The 21,273-nt window shown below is 36.7% G+C and overlaps 1 protein-coding gene across 1 annotated transcript in view; it reads left to right on the forward strand.

The window, feature by feature from the left end:
- ARHGEF38 (Rho guanine nucleotide exchange factor 38) overlaps positions 1–21,273 on the forward strand; it is a 148,877-nt gene that overhangs the window by 91,481 nt on the left and 36,123 nt on the right. The window contains exons 4-5 of the mRNA XM_024119403.1: positions 8,581–8,728; positions 15,174–15,191. Of these exons, the coding sequence (XP_023975171.1) occupies positions 8,581–8,728; positions 15,174–15,191 (166 nt within the window). The remainder of the gene's footprint in view (positions 1–8,580; positions 8,729–15,173; positions 15,192–21,273) is intronic.

Below are 21,273 nucleotides of genomic sequence, written 5' to 3' on the forward strand. Positions count from 1 at the left end.
TCCCTCTTGCGTCTCCCTCCCTCCCACCCTCCCTATCCCACCCCTCTAGGTGGTCACAAAGCACAAGCTGATCTCCCTGTGCTATGCAGCTGCTTCCCACTAGCTATCTATTTTACATTTGATAGTGTATATATGTCCATGCCATTCTCTCACTTCGTCCCAGCTTACCCTTCCCCCTCCCCGTGTCCTCAAGTCCATTCTCTATGTCTGCGTCTTTATTCCTGACAGGACTTTCTTAACAACTTTTATATATAACATACAACAGTGTTAATTATATTTATCATGTTGTATATTACAGCCCTAGTGCTTATTTATAACTGGAAGTTTGTACCTTTTGACTGCTTAAGATTTTAACTAAAATTCTCTTTTACCATCATTGTAGTTGGTTTTTAGAGTTGAATTTATCACATATTTTTTCTTGCTAAAACAAGTAACTTCTTACTTTAAACCCTTTGTCCTAGTCAGTTTGGACTGCCATTAAAAATTACCAAAGACTGAGTAGCTTATAGACAACAGACATTTATTTCTTACAGTTCTGGAGTCTGGAAGTCCAAGATCAAGATGGCAGCAGATGTGTTTCCTGGTGAGAGCTCTCTTGCTGCTTTGCCTTCTCACTATATCCTCATATGGCAGATAGAGAAAGCTCCCTCTTCTTAAAAAGGCACTAATCCCATCATAGGGTCCCCCTCCCATGACCCCATATATACCTAATTACCTCCCAAAGTCTCCACCTCCAAATACCATCACATTTGGGGTTAAGGCTTCAACATATGAATTTTATGGGGGAAACAAACATTCAGTTTGTAACACTCTTCATATGCAACAGCTCATTTAATATTTTCATAGAATTTTTGAATAAAATTTTATGGTAAAGAGGAGGGCCTTCAACTGGTATCTCTCAAAATATATATATATATATATATATATTTTTACAGGAGAAGAGAAAAACTGTATTGATTAGAATAAAGTCCAGCTGGGAGAAACAGGAAACAAAACAAAACTTTACTACCTTAAATAATATAGATATTTATTTCTCTATTATGTAAAAGTCTAAAGGCTTTGGGATTAGCAAATGCAAACTATTATATACAGGATGGGTAAACAACAAGGTCCTACTGTATAGCACAGGGAACTATATTCAATATCCTGTGATAAACCATAATGGAAAAAATATGAAAAAGAATATATATGTATAACTGAGTCACTTTGCTGTACAACAGAAATTAAACACAACATTGTAAGTCAACTATACTTCAATAAAATTTAAAAAAAAACAAGCAAAGCAACATAAATAACTCATGAAGATAAGATTTAATACTTAAGAACAGGCATCTTTGCTTTTTTCCCTTTCCTTTAGCTAGAAATTATTCTGTTCTATTGTTGTGGTTTTCAATAAATAGCTTTTGCATTTAAAAAATAAATAAGTTAATAAAGGCATGTATTTTAGGCCTCAATGGCAACCCTGCTCCACAAAGTCCTCTGGGATACAAGCTTCTTCTGGCTCACAGCTCCACTCAGCCTTACCTTCATGGACAAGGTAGTATCCAAGTTCCAGGTAGCAGAACAAAGGAAAGTATGGAGAAGAAGGGGTGAGCTAGCTACATCATAAAGAAATTTCCTGGATATCGTCATAGGACACTTCTCCATATATCTCATTGGTGGACTTTAATTGCATGGCCACTACTATTACAAGGGAGGCTGGGAAATGTAGTTTTTATTTGGGGCAGCCCAAAATTCATCGTTATAGAAAAGGGGGAGTACTGATACTGGAGGGCAATAACAGGCTCTGTCACTCACAAACTTGTTCACTCTCTCTGCAGTATTTCTCACTATTTTATCCTTGGCTTTGCTGACACCCACCCTAGTTTTTCTCCTTTCTCTCTGGCTGTAACTTCTCAAACTTTTCTGCAGACTCTTTTTCCTCTAGGCTCCCCTCAGTGTCAGTATTCCCAGCATTTGGTCCACATGCCCTCTTCTCTTCTCACTCCATGGACTTTCTTGCATGACCATATCAAATTCATGGTTTCTACTACTCAGGTTTTACGTACCTACATCTTACATTCCAGATCTTTTTTTTTCCTGAATCCCAGACTCACATATCCAATTTCATGAAGGGCCCTCCACTTGAATATACTATGGGTGACAAACTCAGTACATCTAAAATTAAACTCGTTGTCTTCCCGCTAAAACACTCTATTTTGTCCTCATTGTCTATCCACATGTTTACTGAAACTGAATTCCTGAGGTATGCCTGGAGTTATCCTCTTCATCTTTCACATGTTCAATGTCCTTATTTTTTTTTTCTCTCTTCTCCATCCTCCCTGCTTTTGCTTTAGTGGTTAAAACTAACATCTAATGAGAATTTGCACATGCCACCTTCTGATATAACTACATTACCTATTTTAACTCATTTAATCTTCAAACAACCCTACCATTATGATTATTCCATATTTTGGATGAAGAAATTAAGGAAAAGAGAAATCAGGTAATTTTCCCAAATGTTACAACAGTAAATGGTAAAACCAGAATCTGAAACCAGGCAGTTGATTTTAGAGAACTCTCTCTTGACTGCCGTAACTTTCTGTTTTAGCCCTCATAATTTATTTCTTACATTATCATAGAAGCCTTTCAACTGGTTTCTCTTTTCCAGTCTCCCTAACTCCTCCCCCAAATTCCATCGTTCATATGATTAACCCCAGAGTAAACATTCTAAAATACAATCTAATCATAATAATCTGCTGCCTAAAATCCATCGGCGCTTCTCTATCACCTTCAGGCTAAAGTTCCAGCTTCTTAATTATACACAAGGTCTTTCATGATATGGCCCCTACTCACCTATATAGCCTCTTCTGAAACCTCCCCCCAGGTGTGGCACCAGCCAGCTATCGGAGACCACTTGCAGTTTCTGAGCAGAACCTGCTCCCTCCATGCATCTCTGTGCTTTTGCACTCACTCATAACTCCTATTTCAAGGGCAGACTGTTATGGAAAGAGCTCAAAGTTTCTCAAGAGCAGAATGGATCACCCTCTGTGTTTTATAGCTACTGTCATACTTTTCACATAGCATGGGAAATGAGTTTACTCTTCTCTCTCCCTTACTGGCCTCCATAAGTCACCTGAGGGAAGTGTTGGTCCTTTGTGTCTGCAGTACTTACCAAAGTACTCAGTGCATAATAGTCACTCATTAAATAGTTATCAAATAAGGCTGAACTAAATAAAGACTATAATTACTTCACTCCCTTTTACGCCATTTTCCTAAACAAGGGCTACTGCAGGGAGATCTCTTGGATATTGTTGGTTTCACTCCGGCTTACTTACCTATAGGGGAAGGTCATCTTGTAGTTGGGTCAGAATAATATAGAAGCCTATCACTTGGTATGGTACACCCTGGGGATGGACATGAGGGTCTGCAAGTAAAGAAGAGGTGGGCCAAGAAGAGGAACATATATATGTTTATATTAGTGACAGTTTACATTAGATGCCAGGACATAAAATGTGTTCAATATCCCCGGAAGCTGTTTTTAAAGGAGGTAACTAAGGGCATTTTAAAAGGTGCACTCTTTTCCCCTCCTTTTGTATGGCAGTTATTCTGGGGGGAAGCCAATGCAGAAAGTCTTGGGTTGTAGAATTTTGAAAAAGAAGCACACGATAATTAGATTTATTTCAGAGGATTCTGGTGATTTTGTGACAGGCAGCCAGAAGGGAAATTACCTTAGCTGGTCTTGGCTCAGTCCCTTCTCCAATCCTAATCATTCTTTCAAACCCACATACAGTAGACGGAACAGTTGTCCTTCACCGCTGAAGAAATGCAGCCGAGAGTTACGTTACCGTGGAAACAGAATAATTTTTTTTTTTTTTTTTTTGCTGCAAGAAATTTTGAAAAAGAAGCACACGATAATTAGATTTATTTCAGAGGATTCTGGTGATTTTGTGACAGGCAGCCAGAAGGGAAATTACCTTAGCTGGTCTTGGCTCAGTCCCTTCTCCAATCCTAATCATTCTTTCAAACCCACATACAGTAGACGGAACAGTTGTCCTTCACCGCTGAAGAAATGCAGCCGAGAGTTACGTTACCGTGGAAACAGAATAATTTTTTTTTTTTTTTTTTTTGCTGCAAGACATATCGCTTCATCTGCACTATTATGAAGCAGCATACATTGGTAGGGCTAGGAGGGGAATCAAATATTCTGCCCCCCAGTATTGTACTTGGCCTCTGGGTGAATAAATGACTTTCAATTAGAGTCGTTAAATATCTTTTAACTTTAATCATTGTTATTAGAGGCCCAACAGAATTGTACTTGGAAAAGAGTAAAACATTCAACTCTGCTGTTCAGGAGAGAGCTATAAATTCTTTCAAACTAGACCACTTCTGTTAAAGAAAATATAAGGGAATCTACAATTAATGTTTTCATTGTGTGCAAAATAAATGCCTTTGTCCTGTGTGTTTTGACTATCTGACTTGATCCTACTGTGGATTTATGAGGTTGTCCAGACCTCTTTCATCCTTTGTCTCTACTCTGAGCTGCTTTGTAGTGAACAGACATATTTACAATTTCATCTCGTCCGTTGGGCTGCGGGTATTCAGATCCTCTGTTCCTGACTTGCTGCTGAGCTCATCTGAGCCTTGACTCCCTTGCCCAGCCAAAGCCCTCACTCCCGTTTGCTACCTGCCTCTGTGACTGGGAGGCTCACCTCCTCTTATGCCCAACCCTAAATTTAGCCACTGTCCTATTTTATTTTCTCCTCTTGTAACTACTCTCTTTCTTACTGTGTTGCTAACTGTCGTGAAGAGTGAATCTGTAAGACCTCCACTGGCAGACGGGTCAATTCAGGAAAATCCCAGGAACCTAACAAGAATCCCTTATCCCTTCAGCTCCAAAAATGTTCACAGTCACTGCGTTTCCTTACAAGTCCAAAAAAGCACTAAAACGAAAACCAACCAAGCAAAACACACACACACACACACACACACACACACACACACACACACACACACACAGAGTCTAACTTTAATCACAGAGAAATCCCATAAATGAAAGGAAAGAAACATCTTTTATTGGCTGGATGGAAATTAGAAAATAATGTAATACTTTAAAAATACTAGTGTTTTAATGAAAACAAAAATAAACAAATAAAACCTAATTTAACTGAAAAGCTTTTGCACAGCAAAGGAAACCATAAACAAAACGAAAAGACAACCCAGGGAATGGGAGAAAATATTTGCAAATGATCAACTGACAAGGGATTAATCTCCAAAATATACAAACAGCTCAGGCAGTTCAATATCAAAAAAAACAAACAACCCAATCCAAAAATGGGAAGAAGACGTAAGTAGACATTTCTCCAAAAAAGACAGAAAGATGGCCAAAAAGCACAGGAAAGATGCTCAACTTCACTAATTATTAGAGAAATGCAAATCAAGACTACAATGAGGTATCACCTCACACGGGTCAGAATGGCCATCATCAAAAAATCTACAAACAGTAAATGCTGGAGAGGGTGTGGAGAAAAGGGGACTCTCCTACACTATTGGTGGAAATGTAAATTGGTGCAGCCACTATGGAGAACAGTATGATGATTTCTTAAAAAACTAAATATAGAACTACCATATGATCTAGCAATCCCACTCCTGGGGATATATCCAGAGAAAACTATAATTAGAAAAGATACATGCACCCCAATGTTCATTGTGGCACTACTTACAATAGCCAAGACATGGAAACAACCTAAATGTCCATCAACATATGAATGGATAAAGAAGATGTGGTACATATATACAAAGGAATATTATTCAGCCTTAAAAAAGAACGAAATAATGCCATTTGCAGCAACATGGATAGACCTAGAGATTATCATACTAAATGAAGTAAGTCAGAGAAAGACAAATATCATATGATATCACTTTTATGTGGAATCTAATAAAAAATGATACTAATGAACTTACTTACAAAACAGAAACAGACTCACAGATCACGAAATGAAATTTATGGTTAACAAAGGGGAATGTGGGGGGAAGTGATAAATTAGGAGATTGGGATTAACACATACACACTACTATATATAAAATAGATGACTAACAAGGACCTACTGTATAGCACAGGGAACTATACTCAATATTCTGTAATAACCTATATAGGAAAAGAATCTGAAAAAGAATGGATATATATATATATATCTTTATAACTGATTCACTTAGCTGTACACCTGAAAATAACACAACACTGTAAATCAACTATACACCAATAAAAATTTAATGGGGCTTCCCTGGCAGTCCAGTGGTTAAGACTTCTCCTTCCAACGCGGGGGGGCGTGGGTTCAATCCCTTGTCGGGGAGCTAGGATCCCACATGCCGTGTGGCTGAAAAGCCAGACAGAAGCAGTATTGTAACAAATTCAATAAAAACTTTAAAAATGGTCCACATAAAAAAAAAATCTTTAAAAATAAATTTTAAAAAATGAAAAAATAAAAGTACTAGTGTTATAATTCTGGAGATAGTAGAGCAGCATTAGAAAGCAAGTGATATTTATTGAGGAACTTGTCAGTGCCAGGAGATTTAACGTCCACATTTCATTTAATTCTCAAATTCATCTCAAATGTAACTATTACTTCCATTTTACAAATGAGAGATTTGAGGCTCAAAGAATTTTTTTTTAAAGTCATTCCCGAAGTTACTTCACAAATCCTAAATGACAGTGATTTCTGACTCTGAGTCCCATGTTCCAGGCAACTGCATCACTGTGTCCAGGGTCCAGCAGAACTCTGATGTGGGGAGGGCTAAAATCTAAGGGAAAAATGAGGAGAATATGGCCTCTAATCCTGGCTCTCCATCTCCTGACAGGACTTTGGAAAAATCATTTCTTTGTTTTAAAGTCAGATTTGTCCATCCTTATTTAATATGGATAAATAACCTCTTATCTCCTCATATGTACAAGGAGTTAAGCAGTTAATATATGCAAAACTTGTTGAAAATATAAAGCACACTTCTATATCTGTAGGAAGAATGACTTGTTGCTATAACAGACCCAGATTAGCAAGTCCATTATCACTTCCAATCAGTTCAGTCCCAAATCATTATCAACCTCAAACTGGCAATGTTTCTGGGAGCAGATCTATCACATATTTCTTCTGTGTCTCCCAAATCATCTTAACACGTTCTGGGTTGGATAGTAGATGCATTTTTATGTGATGAAGTGGTGATTAAATCAAATTATTCTCCAATATGTACTTGAGTCATCAGTTATAGACCCAATTTTATCATATATCAAAAAGGATTCCTTAAATACCTGGACATAATTAGCCAAGGTTGCTTTATGAACGGTCATAACACTGGTTCATAGCATTATCCAATTGATTTTTAACAGGAATAATGACCAGTTCTTCCTATTATCACATAAAAGAAAATATATTTTATTTCCCTCAAATCCAGTGCTTGCCTTTCAGACAAACTCAGGAAATGTTAGTAAAATAAATAGCGAAAAGTAATTTACCTAGAACCCGAAATTTCACTCTTCATGCCTCTAACAAATTGACAATAACTGCTCCATTCTGAGCACTTACTATGTATGTACTATAATCTGAACTTTACATACCCTACCTCTTTAATTTTATAATGACCCTGTGCAATTGGATCTATTACTGTCCACATTTTATAGATGAGGAAACAGGTTCAGAGAGCAAAAACTAACTTGTCCAAGTCATAATTTGTCCAAGTCTGTAGCACAGCCTGACCTGAACCCATACAGACTGATTCTAAAGTACAGCCTTTAACTGGTGTCAAAGAAAAACCCACAGTGTAAGAGTTGTGAGTTTAAGTTTTATTCAGGGACTTACTGAGGGCTATAAGGAGACGACCTCTCAGTGGCTCTGAAGGAAACGACTCCAAAGAGGTAGAGGAGAAGCCAGTTTATATATGATTTTTTGGGCTAGGAAATACACGCAAACATACATCTTGCTGAAAGATTACTGCTGGTCACAAAGAACAGATATCCCAAATTAATGATTTTAATGCTTTTCTCTGTATGGGAAGATGTAACAATCTGGGGTGATTGAAAGGCTTCCTGAGATAGATGCCCAACCATCTGAGGGTCTGTTTATCCAAAGCGACGAGTGCCTCATCCTGTTTTTCATCCTGAATTCCTCTCAGGGTGGGCAATTGCAGTGGGTGATGACTTAGCCCTCATAGAACCAGGTAGTGAGCGATGCTCTTTGTTTTTCTTTGTTTATCTTTGTTTACTCCAGAACCCTGCACACTAACCAAGGGCATAATCTAGGAAAACCAGCTTTCTTTTCCTGCCCTCCTCCATTAAGCGCATTATCCTTTGTTTTATAAAAGACAGGAGGGAAGGAATGAAAAAGGGAGAAGGGAAGGAGGAGGGTGGAAAGAAATAAAGGAAGAAAAGGAAGGAAAGAAGGTCCCTCAGCGTCATCCACTAGGTTGTTGCCCCCCTCCCCGCAACAATCTAGGTATAAAATGGGGCCCATCCAACTTTTTAACACTAATCAATGTTGTCCCAAAATAAATATGTGAAGTGCCAGTTTGGTCTGACTTGATGTCATCTTGCCTTTGTTTTGCATTTATCAGGAGAAGTATTCTTGCAGATTAAAGGGCCACTGGAAGATATTTATAAAATCTACTGCTATCACCACGATGAAGTGCACAGTGTACTGGAGTCCTATGAAAAGGAAGAGGAGCTGAAGCAACATTTGAGCCTCTGTATTCAGTCCTTAAAGTAAGGCCTTTTCACATGATTTCCATGCACTCTCAGTCACCTAGCAGGGAACATTTTAACTGGATGTAGATGAAAGGTCTCCCATAAATCCTATGTTTTATGAGGCTTGCTGGGAGCTCTACTTTGTGTTCTCTTCATGAAAAGCTGACATGCCAGAAACCCTGATTGACTTGGTTTTTTTTCCCTGCAAGGATGACTAAAAATAACATGGGAAAGATACGGGGCTCTGTAGAGATATAGAAAAATGCAGTATCAAAAAATGAAATGTAGAAGAAAAGCCCCTCTTAAACCTGTTGTTACTTGCCCACACCCACCTAGGTCAAGGAATATGTGAAACAGCCTGTGTCACCGTGGTCACGGGAGCACGTGGAATAATAAAGTTAGTGGGATGTCCCATGACCCTCTGAATGGCCCTTGCTGTCCCCCAGACTCACTGTGGGGAAGGAGGGGAGATTGGCAGAGACAAGTCAGGCCCTGTTAAAGTTAGTTTCAGGAAAGTTAGTCACGCCTTCCTTCCTCATCTCTAAATTGTTGGTGGGAAGTGCTACCTAATGTAATTTTTTTTAATCTGGGAGAAATATCTATTCACTATAAAAATCTGAAAAAGGGAGTTCCCTGGTGGCCTACTGGTTAGGGTTCCGGGCTTTCAGTGCTGTGGCCTGGGTTCAAACCCGGGTCGGAGAACTGAGATCCCGTAAGCCGTGGGTATGGCCAAAAAAAAAAAAAAAAGTCTGAAAAAAAATATAAGAAAGCATGAATAAGATAAAAACCCTTACTATTCCATGTATTAATTCCTTGCTAACCATGAATTAAAAACCATAGTTTGCATTTTTTTCTGATCTTATTTATACGCATAAATATGAACATGTGTTTGGGTTCTTTTAAATGGAATTAGTATCTTACTGTATCGCCAGTTTTCTTCCGAATGAAGCTTAAAGCCAAAATGTCTTCCATACTCCACATCTTAACCAGTGGTTCTATTGTGGTTTTTCACTTCTAAAGGTTATCCATTGTCAGATGGTCTTGATTAAGCTAAGAATTAATCAAGCAGAGAGAGCTATGGTGTATAAATCAACACACACCAACCAGTCTGATCCTCCCCTTTTATATACTCTATTGCAGAGGGGGGCAGAAAGGGGGGTCTAATGTGGTACAACTGAATTAAAGTGAAATCAGGAGGCTAAATGGGACTACTCTGGAGAAAAGCCTTTCCAGGCTAGAACTGGGACTGAAGATGGGTTTAAACTGGACCCTACAAATTTCTTAAAATTAACTTTATTGCCCTCTACTGGCCATTAAGTTATTGCAGTTCTTTAACCATTTTCATGCTGCGGAAAAGTAACAATTTCAAGTCACTAAATCGCAAGCATTTATTTAGCACCTGTGCTGTAACGAGCATAGATCTGGGTCCTGAAAATACAAAAATAAATCATACTTAAACCCTGCCCACAAGCAGCTCAATATGATCAGGTGATTCTTTAAGATAATATGTGATGAGTAGTTCCAGCTCACTATTTCTCCATTATTGCTGTTTAGTTCAATGTTAGCAAATCAATTTAGGTAAACCATAAAGTTTGAAGTTGTATCCATATCCATCTTAATAAATTCATATATTAGAAGCAACATCTTCTAAATTTACAGGTGCTTTTTCCAAGGAAGAAATAATAGTGTTATCCTGGGTGTGAATGAACACCTTTCCTACCTTAAACTAGTGGCAAGATCTAATCTAATTAATGTCTATCTTGAGCCATTTTCCTTCTTCAGTTTCCAGAAATAAAAGAGAGAAATCTTATAGCAAGTGAACAAGTAGAACCTTGAATCATCACTCTAACCCCAGCCCCAGGGCTAGAGGTCCACACAGGGAGAGGATGTAGTTAATTTATTTTGCCATGTGCTTCTGACAGCTGACCAGAAGTGGAGCTGTCTGTTCAGAGGGAGATGAACAATAGTTTATTATTCATTAAGCTGTTGACTCCTAAGAGAAAGAAATTAACCGTGCCAGAATATTCCATCAGGCAGTGTAGCTCAGTACCATACCCCGCTAAAACAGCTAAAGCAGAAGTAATTTGGAAACTTCATAAAATCCCAATTACTGAAAATTACTTTCAGACCCAAAGGCGTATTTGATCTTTTTCTGAAAGCCTTAAGTTCTTGTCCTGGTGATGTCCCAAATATTGTATATTCTGCCCCATTCTGCTATTAGGGAATCATTTCAGGCATTGGAAAGTGCTAAGGTTTAGGAAAACACAAAATCCAAAGGAAGTAATATTGGCAGGACTATTTCTTAAGGGAACGAAAGTCGAAATAAAATAGTTTAAATTAGAGCTATTTTTCCCAAAGTTGCCTTTCCATGAAAATAAAGTTAATGATGAATTGTACTGGTCTGCCTGATAACTGAAAGCAGGAGAATTATTGACATTACTATGATACTGACCTCAATTGAGTTAAGCTTTAAATTCTGAGAAACAGGTTTTCAAACAGGTTTATAGGCCAAAGAGAGTCTGGAACACCCCAAGGGCTTGGTTTCCCTTGCCAAGTAATCAGTCAAAGCTATTACTGGGGCTCTGACTTTTCCTTGTGGCTAAATAACGGAGCCCAAGCACAGTTGCCAATTTCTAATGAATATTAGGTGTGGCCTCCATTTTCTACCATGCTGGGGGGTATTGGAACAACTGGATTTGAAGCAGTATCCATGAAGAAGGTGGCTCCGTGCCTCAGAAGTTAAAGCAGATTTTAAAGCAACAGAAGTTGCATTTTATCCAAAATTAAAATGTTTATTGAGAGCCTAATAAATATTTATTATAGGTACTAGATAATGTTGAAAATATCTTCTTTTTCAAATATATAAACATAGTTCTTGCCTCCTGGGAACATACCTTCTAGTTGGTAGATAAACAAAACCATCTGGAAAGCTTAATAATAATACAAGAGTTAATTTAAATACCACACCAGAAGCTGTCATGGTGAGGTTCAAGACTAACTTCCAAAATGAGAGTAGAGAGATTTCCTGGTTCTGTAACCAAGAGACTTGAGCTCATAACATTTGGCTATTCTTTGAAGCCCATTATCTTTCAAAAGAGCAAATACTGGTATCCAGAAAATAATTTTGAATCCCTTTGAAATGTTTGGGCAGTGTTTCTTTGTGTGTGAGTTTCCCTGCATTGGACCCACCAGGGATGTGTAATAAAAGTGCAACTGCCTATGCTCTGCTCCAGACCAAAAAACTTAGGATTGCTGGGGGTCCACTCCATGAATTTGCACTTTAACAAGCACCCTTGGGTGATCATGGACACACACTCCAGTGAAGACCTACTTTAGAAGGAGAAATCATGCCCATGGTACCCACTCACTGCTTTCCCTGAAGCACACAGGCTGTTTTCATGACTGTAGATACAATCTAAGCAGTAATTTCAGGGTTTAGAAACCTTAAGAAAGAAAAGACTACAACAATCCAGAAGCACAATCCCACAACTGCATCTACAACTTATAAATTGGAAGTCTGCAAGTTTTTTATTTATTCAACAAGGAGTATTTACAGCATCACATTAGTGACCTGTAAGATTACATGAAATACTGATTTAATACAGTTTCTAAACTTATGGAAATTATTTGCTAAATACCTAGTTACTTAGCCTCTTTGGGGTTATTTAAGGTTTCTGCTCTGCATGAGGAAAGTGAAAAATAGAATAGCTGTGAATGCAAGTGTAGCTATAATTAGAATAGGCTGTCTGCAGCCTCCTTTATCTGTTTTTCTAGTTATAAATACCACCAAATCCCTGATGCCTTCCAGAGGCCCTAGAGATTTGTTTATTTGTAATAGAAAAAGAATGAAGAGGCTTTTCCAAGTTTTTTGGTAAGTAACTGGAAGATGCATTTCTAACTTCATGTCGAGCTGTCATAAATTTATCTACGTTTTTCTTCTTCCTAACTGAGGCCACCATCCTCAGGAGGAAAACTTCTAACTTCTAGTCATCTGGGTGCTTTGGCTGCTCGTATTACTGCTATAGCTTTTCCATTCAGGGAAGCTAAAAGCTCATGCAACATGACATCAAAGGAATAGATTTCAATTTGTCCACCACAGTTTATATTTCTTAATATTATTCTAGTGGGGTGTTCCAAGTAAAAATTAAAATCACTTTGGGAAACTTTCAGTTCTTTATTACATGACATCATGTTTGAACAAAGACGATAATCCTTAACAGAATAGTCACAAAAAAACTACTGTTAACTGTGAGTCAAATTATAATGACCCCATGAGGGTGTAAGGTGGGGTGGTGAATATATTGTTACTTTACCCCCCAAAGGGGTAAATGGACCCAATTTAACTTTGTCCTTCCTGAAATGTCCTTGGCTGGGGTTAACTTCTGGAAAGTTTTAGCCTAAAAGGGAGATTTTTTTTAAATGATAAGCAAATAAAAAGGAGATGTTATAACATAATGCCACTATTCCACTGTTGGAAAACCTCAGGTTCCTTTCCATAAAATGTTATATTTACATTAAACACAGTGTTTAATATATGTTATAATATGTAAGTTTTATTTGGTTGAAGTAAATGGACTAGAAAGAGAAAAAAATTTTCCATGTCTTCTCTAGGAGTTAGAAGAACAATCTTTTCTTTCAACTTCAAAGTATGTGTTTTGGTTCCAAAATGATTGCAACTTTCACTTGTTTGTTTTCATAGAAAACTGCATTCTTATTTTTATTCAACTTCTGTCCCAAATTTTCTGATCTGTGACTTGCAGAGCAAAATAAGAAAAGGAAATTCCTTAGTAGAAGGGGATAGAAATTGGGGAAAGAATGTGAGCTTAAAGAAAATGAATGGAAAGAAATACTGGGCAGGAGAGTAGTGGTGGTGTACTTTCTTTCACTGAGATAGAAGAGTTCTTCAAACAACAGTTAATAATTGTTTGAAATTGTAGCACCTGCTGATTTTTTAAAATTTATAATCCTCTGTTGGATTCCCAACTGGGAGGTCTTGGATTCAGCAAAATCTAGTTATTTCAAGACGTCTAGGGATCCATTCATGCACTGTCTGGAGAGCGAAGGGATACTTGCTATACATATATGTATACCATTGTTTTCCACATATATAAAGTACTGGGATTAATTTTTTTTTAAATTAAGCCCATGAAAATTTATGAAATTCAGCATAGGTAGTTATTGAATTTTTTCTCAATCATTGAATATGAAAAGACCATCTACTATGATGTGATGGGATCACGACATTTTTTTTGTATTGAAAACATTCATTGTGTTCCAGAAGACTGGAAACCAGAGGTCAAGGTAATCAGTTTATTAATACAGGTTATTACTTTATTTCTCTATAGCCACATGAGGCTTTCAGAGAGAAGTTCCTATCTCCTTTATTCTTGAAATTTAACTTGAAAGATTCCCACTTTTTTATTGTTAAATTAATTAATTTGACAAATATGTTTTGTGCTACTGTGTGCCAATCCGTTTTTCAGGTACTGGGGCTACAACGGAGAACAAAGCAATCATAAATCCTTGCCCTCCTTGGCATCGGGGAGCGGAGAGATAGACAAGAAACCAAATAAACATATAGTGTATTAGAAAGTGACAAAACGTTATGGGGAGAAATAAAGCAGGGAATGAGAATAAAGAGTACAGCGGGAGGCAGGCACAGTGTTTAAGAGGTTGGTCAGGGAAAGCGTCACTGGGCAAGGGCATTTGAACAAAGACCTGAAGGAGATAAGGAAGGAGCCGTATAGATATCTGGAGGAAGGGCAGTCAGGCAAGTGCAAGGACCTCGAGGCAGGAGCCTGCCTGCAGGCTTTGAAAAGAGCAAGGAGGCGCGCAGCTGCCACAGATGGGGGGAGTAGCTGAACTATGGGAAATGAGGTAGAGAAGACGTGGAAGTAGAGGCAGATCGCGTTGCCTTGGAAGGACTTTAGTTTTGCTTGAGCAAAATGGAAGCCACAAAAGCTAGCAATGCCGAGTGAACGTTTTTATGGGAATTATCTAATTGAAGAGGTGAATTGTTTATAATCTAGCTATCTATATATATAAAAAACACCATAGACAGAGATATTATAAAGCACTTGATAGTAGTTTTCTGCAAGTCAGTAACACTTTCCTTTGTAATCTTGTTATCTCAATTTCTCCTAATTACTATGTTTAATAGATTTTTATTTCATAATATAAACAAAGATTAACATTTAAATCCATTTTCAAAGGACTAAAATTTACTACCTATAATCTGAATCAACAGTTTTTAAACCTTATACAAAGTGTGAAACACATATGGTGGATACATACTAAAATGAAGTTTTAGGGATATTATAAAACTAATTCTATAAAACCTTCATGAAAATGACTTATTACATTATTTCACATAATAAAATTTTAAAACTTATATAATGTTTGCTCATTACCTCAAATATCTAGATTTACATGAATTTACTTTTTTTTTTTCCTTTTCTTACAGGAAAATATACATGCAAGAGTAAGTACTTTTGTTTAAATAATAGATATCAAACGTTAAAATCATGGGGAAAAGCTGATGAATATTTCTGTGCAAATCAGAATTTTTAGTTTTTACAATGATGTTCATTGCTTTCAATAAGTCAAGATTTCAAAGACATTTACCCTAGATATTATTGGTGCATTTATTTCCAATTTGTCTGAGATGATCTTACATATTAACTTATTATTATGTATACCTTATTAAACTTTTTAGAAGAATCTTGGGGTATAATTTACTTAAATCACAAGTTTGTTGCTGCCAGGAACTCTTTAGGAACTGCTTATCACACTTATGTTTAGGAATCATTTTAATGTGTCCAAAAATGTTTCTTCCTAAGGACAACATTAGTCTAAAAAGTCTCAGATTAATACCATAAAGTTTTTGAAGGTTACATAGATTAACGTATAAAAGAAATCTTCCTTATGCATTACAGTAAAATATTCTGTTTCTTCTGATTTGGACTCTGATTTACAGAGAAAAAAATCATACACATACATACATAGCATGAAAATGAAATATTAAGATGAAATAATTGGTTACTAGGACAATATAGAAATGATCTTATAAAAGCAACACACACATACACATACTTCGCAAGATGTCCATTTTTATAAAACAGCATGTCTAGTCTGACTAATATTGAAAAGATGTTATTGATTTGAATATGAAGTCAAATTTACCAGGACTTAAAAAAGCACGTGTTTGCCTTAGCATGGTCAGGAACTATCTAAAGTCCTGAGTTCCTAGTCTGTTTGTGCGTGCGTGTGTGTGTGTGTGTGTGTGTGTGTGTGTGTGTGTGTGTATACATTCTAAACTCCTGAAACTTTACCACAAGAAATACAAAATTTACAAAATAAAAATTATATTAATTTAAGCTGTAAATATCTGCCATTCATGCTTTGGCGCAGAGCAACCTTGAGGAAAGACAGAATTCCAGGGTGAGGTGGAAGAATCAGGCATCATACAGGAGACCTGTAGACTAAGGTTTTATACCCCAGCCAAGCTGAGAAGTTAGTTTTTGGCATACCAAACAAGCACCAAGTTCTCTCACTTTATAAGCCTTTTCTTTCAAAAGGAAAAAAATATCCTATAGTATAAACAGATATGATTAGATTTGTTCAAGACCATTTGAATTTGAAGAGGAGCATAATAGAATAGGGCCTTTTGGTCCTTTCATGCACCAGAGCTTTCCTGGCTTCTCTTCAATGACAGTTGATGGTATTGGAGGGGTGCGGGATTGCTGTCTCATTATAAAGCCTGTGGCCCTGGCATTGTGCCTAGGACTGGAGATTCACAGAGCTGGGGGATGAGAGAAGAACTTCATATGCTACACATCTATTCTACACATACGATGTATGCTACACACAAGGCTACGGAGAAACCCAAACCAACGTTGTAGCCAACCCAATACCTAGATTTCTTTTCCTAGAGCTTAGGTCTTTATAACCAAAGATTGACAGACAGAGACAGACAGAGAGAGAGATTCAGAGAAGGAAAGTGAGCAAATCTTTTAATACATTAGCATGCACAGGCTCCTACATACAGAACACTTAAAACAAACAGCGCCTTGTATTGAAATGCTTGCTTAAAAAATTGCACTGGCTTCTGCGGCAGTCCTGCTGTGTGGGTGTTAGCAGGCTGCTTATACCCCCCATCTAACCCACTCTATACATCAAGAACTCAAAAATAGGAAGAAGAGTCATAGCGTGTGGCTGCATGAACGTCAAAGCCACGTTTGCCATGAGTTATTTTCCTTCCTGTTTCTCTCATTCAGGACAGGAGGCACAGACGCTGCTACCTAAAAGAGCAAAAGGCAATGTCAAATGCTATGTAATTGCTGCGCTCCTTAGTAGCTAAGGCCAAGAATGTCGCAGCCAGAGTAGTGCATTTATGAGATGTGGGTTTTAAAATGGCTTCAAAAAAATGTCTTACTTATGGAAGCTGAAAACTGTCTTTTTTTCACAATCTGCATTTTAAAAAGTACAGAGAAAGGCAAAGACATTTAAAATTTCTAAACTGTTTACTTTGAATTATAATCATGCAAACATCAAAACAGTATTAAAGTGACAAGAATCATAGAATCTTCCACCAAAGGGTCTCCCCCAAAGCATGGGATACAAGTCCCATGTTCTAAAGCAAGAAAAATATACCTATTCTAAACGCACCTCCAGAAATACACTGTTTTATCTTCAATATTTATACTTCTCTATATGCTTCTCTGCCTGACCAGTTATTTCCACCTTTGGATCTCAGGGTTTCATTTCCACCTTTGGATCTCAGTGTTTCAATCAACCTCAAAATGTTATGTTATTTTTTTCTTAAGTTTTGTATTTTTAAAATTATTGAAGAAACACTGAAAACATAGAAAATCAAAATGAGGACACGGAAGACAATTGGTAGTCACATTCCAGAGTGAACTATTTTAACATCACATGAGTCTCTTACTTCCCTGCAATTGTCTTCTCCACACAGACACATGTTGGCTAAAATAGGACGGCTATATATTTCCTGTATGTCAACTTGCTACCTCTTTATCAATACATCATGAGCATCTCTCTATGTCAGTAAACATAAATCCACATTGCTTTATGACTGCATACTATTCTATCTGATGTATATACCATAATTTAGTTTACCAAACCCTTACAGATACTTGAAGTGTGTCTGTCTTGCAAAGATTGACTTTACGTATTCATTCTTATACATGATCTTTGAATAATAGTTTAATTATTTTCTTTGGATGGATTTCTAAAAGTGGAATTGCTAGATCAAAGGGCTTTTGATACTTATTGCCAGATAATTTAAGAAAAGTTGAACTAATTTATACTCCCACTACCATATATGAGTTGTCCATTTATCGACTACTTGCTAGCACTAGATAAAATTAATGTTTGCATCCTTACACCTTATGGCAATGTAATGGGCCAAAAGTAGCATTGTATTGTTTTCATTATCATTAAAAATAATCTTGTGTTTAACCATTTGTAATTCACCTCTAATGAATTATCTTTTTTATTGATTGTTCACTTTTACTGAGATGTTTATCTTTTTCTAAAAGATTGATAATGGCTCTTTAATTAGCAAGTGTATTATCCTTTTTTCTATCTTATGTACTATGAATAATTTTTCCAGATTATCATTTGACTTTTAACATAGTGTATAGTTGCTTATGTTTTCATTTTTATCCATACAGTTTTACAGAGCTAAATTTTAAAATAGATTTATCACTTTTTTCTATTGTAGCTTTTGGATTTTGTATCTCACTTAGAAACCCCGAGTTTGTTTGTAAACCATAATCCCATGTTTTCACCAATATCTTGTATAATTTCATTTTTAACATTTAAATATTTGATCTATCTAGAAATTATTTTGGTGTAAAGAATCCATTTTTAAAGAAGATGTGGCACATATATACAATGGAATATTACTCAGCCATAAAAAGAAATGAAACTGAGTTATTTGTAATGAGGTGGATAGAACTGGAGTCTGTATAATGAGCTACCATTAGGTAAGATGTTGTCATTGGGGGAAGCTGGGTGAAGGGGACTTGGAAACTGCTCCATTTTTGCAACTTCTGGGAATCCCCTGGTGGTCCAGAGGTTAGGACTCAGCACTTTCACTGCCAGGGTTCAATCCCTGGTTGGGGAATTAAGAGCCTGCAAGCTGTGGCATGGCCACAAGGGAAAAAAAAAAAAAAAAAAAAGAATCCATTTTTATTATTTTTTTTATATGACAAGCTAATTATCACAATACCTGATATTGAATGGTTCCTTTTTTCCACTAAGTAGGAATGTCATATTTACCACATAATTTCCATACATACTTGTATTTATTTCTTTATTTTCTATTTTGTGTTTGATTTCCATTTGCCCATATATGTACCCATACCAAACTGCTTTCATTTTTGCAGCTTTATATTTTAATATCAGGTATAACTAATCTCAGCTCAGTATTATTCCTTTTCAGAATTTTCTTGAATATTTTTGAATGTTTCCTTCTTTAAAAACTTTCTCTTTTGTTAAAATTATATCTACCCATGGTTTAAAAAGCCAAATAGTTCTACAAGATTGAAGAAAAACAGTAGTCTACTGTATAGCACAGGGAACTATATTCAATATTCTGGGATAAAGCACAATGGAAAAGAATATAACAAAGAATGTATATATGTGTATAACTGAGTCACTTTGCTGTACAGCAGAAATTAACACGACATTGTAAATCAACTATACTCCAATAAAAATTTTCTTTTAATTAGAAAGAAAAGAAAAATAGTAGTCTCCTCTTCTACCTGCCCCTAAATGCTCCTCACCAGAATACAACATTTTCACACATTTTAGTTGACTATTTTGGTATTTATCTTCATGACTCCGAAAAAATTTGGCTCTTCCTTTTTAGGTATTATGTATTGACTTCCCCCTATGGAAGACAAGAATCTCTCTCTCTTCCCTACCCGATCTCCACTACACACACACACACACACGTCCTATCTCACCATTCTCCCTATGTAGTTACATTGTAATTTGAATTAGAACAATAATCAGTGCTTGAATTATTATACGTGAATAAATTTCTTTTCAGAGCTAAACCTTGGAATAAACGGATTACTTGTTTTTCTGGGAGTTAACTATTGCCTTTTTTCCCCCCTTAATTTTCTTTGTACTAATCATTAATGCTGAACTCACAGCCAGTCATCTAGAAGACAGCCAGGTGAATTTTGTATGCTATCAATTTCATCTCCCTATAAAAGCCTCTCCCAGAGCCTTCTGACCTTTTGAGTTTGGACTGATGACACTGGGCATCACTGTCTTTTAGTTCTTTTAGGAACTCCCCTCCCATCATCTAGACTTTCTCTTTGCCTCTTTCCTGTTTTTAGTAGAGGACGTCCTGCAATAGTTTCCCCTATTCATCAAAGAATGCACGGGAAGGAAAATTTTAAGAACTTTTATATCAAAAATGTCTTTATTTTACCCTCACACTTGATTTATATACTTTGATTTCGTATAGAATTCTAAATTGAAAATCATTCATCTTCAGGATATAAAGGTAATTCTTCATTGTTTCTAACTTTCAGTATTGCTACAAGAAATGAAAATGATTCCTAATTGTTTGTTTTTAACTGTTTAGTTTATATGTTTATATGTTTCCCTGAAGGATTGTAGGCTTTTCTCTTTGTCCCCGATAATTTGCAGTTTTATGGATTCCAAGGTGAGTTCGTTTCATCCATTGTGCTGTGTACTCAGTGAGTTCTTTCAACCTGCTGACTCATGTTCCTTGAATTATTTCATAGAGGATTTCCTCCCCATGTGTTCTGTTCTCTCTTTCTGGGACTCTTATTATTTTGATATTGGAACTCCTAGACTGGTCTTCTAATTTTCTTATACTTTCTTCCATTTTTGTATTTTTGCTCTTCTCTCTGGAAAGTTCCTGAACAATTTCTCCAACACTTGTGAGTTTTTATTTCTGCTATTATCCTTTTAATTTCCAAGAGCTCTTCCTTAGTCCTCCAAATGATCTCAAGGTGCCATTTATGTAGCACCTTAAGAATTATGCTGTTTCTTAACCAGGTTTTTAACTAGCCCTTCTTATTCTAATTCCCACGCCCCTCTCCCTTCACTTCCATAGGTCTCAAGGACTCTAGTTAATGAACCTTTGGAGGAGTGATCAAATAATTGCTTCTCCATATTACTGGTTCTTTCTGGTCTGCTATATCAATTACCACTTGCTCATCTCCTTTACAGCTTCTAAAATTTGTTAGTAGTTCTGTATTTGTTTTCAAAGCAATTTTAAAATTATGACAAGTGTTATTTGCTTATTATTTGCATAGCAATATGCAGTTTCCTCTAAAGTTGACTTGTGATGTTTTAAAAGGAGAGTAAATTGAAAAAAAATTCAATAACAGTATAGACGGTTTGTGGCTTCTATAAACTAAATATTAAATTTAAGATATTGTGGCCATAAAATAGAGGAAATTTGGCTTCCCTGGTGGCGCAGTGGTTGGGAGTCCGCCTGATGCAGGGGACGCGGGCTCGTGCCCCGGTCCGGGAGGATCCCACATGCCGCG

This window comes from Physeter macrocephalus, chromosome 7, assembly GCF_002837175.3.
Source record: "Physeter macrocephalus isolate SW-GA chromosome 7, ASM283717v5, whole genome shotgun sequence".
Lineage (NCBI taxonomy): Eukaryota > Metazoa > Chordata > Mammalia > Artiodactyla > Physeteridae > Physeter > Physeter macrocephalus.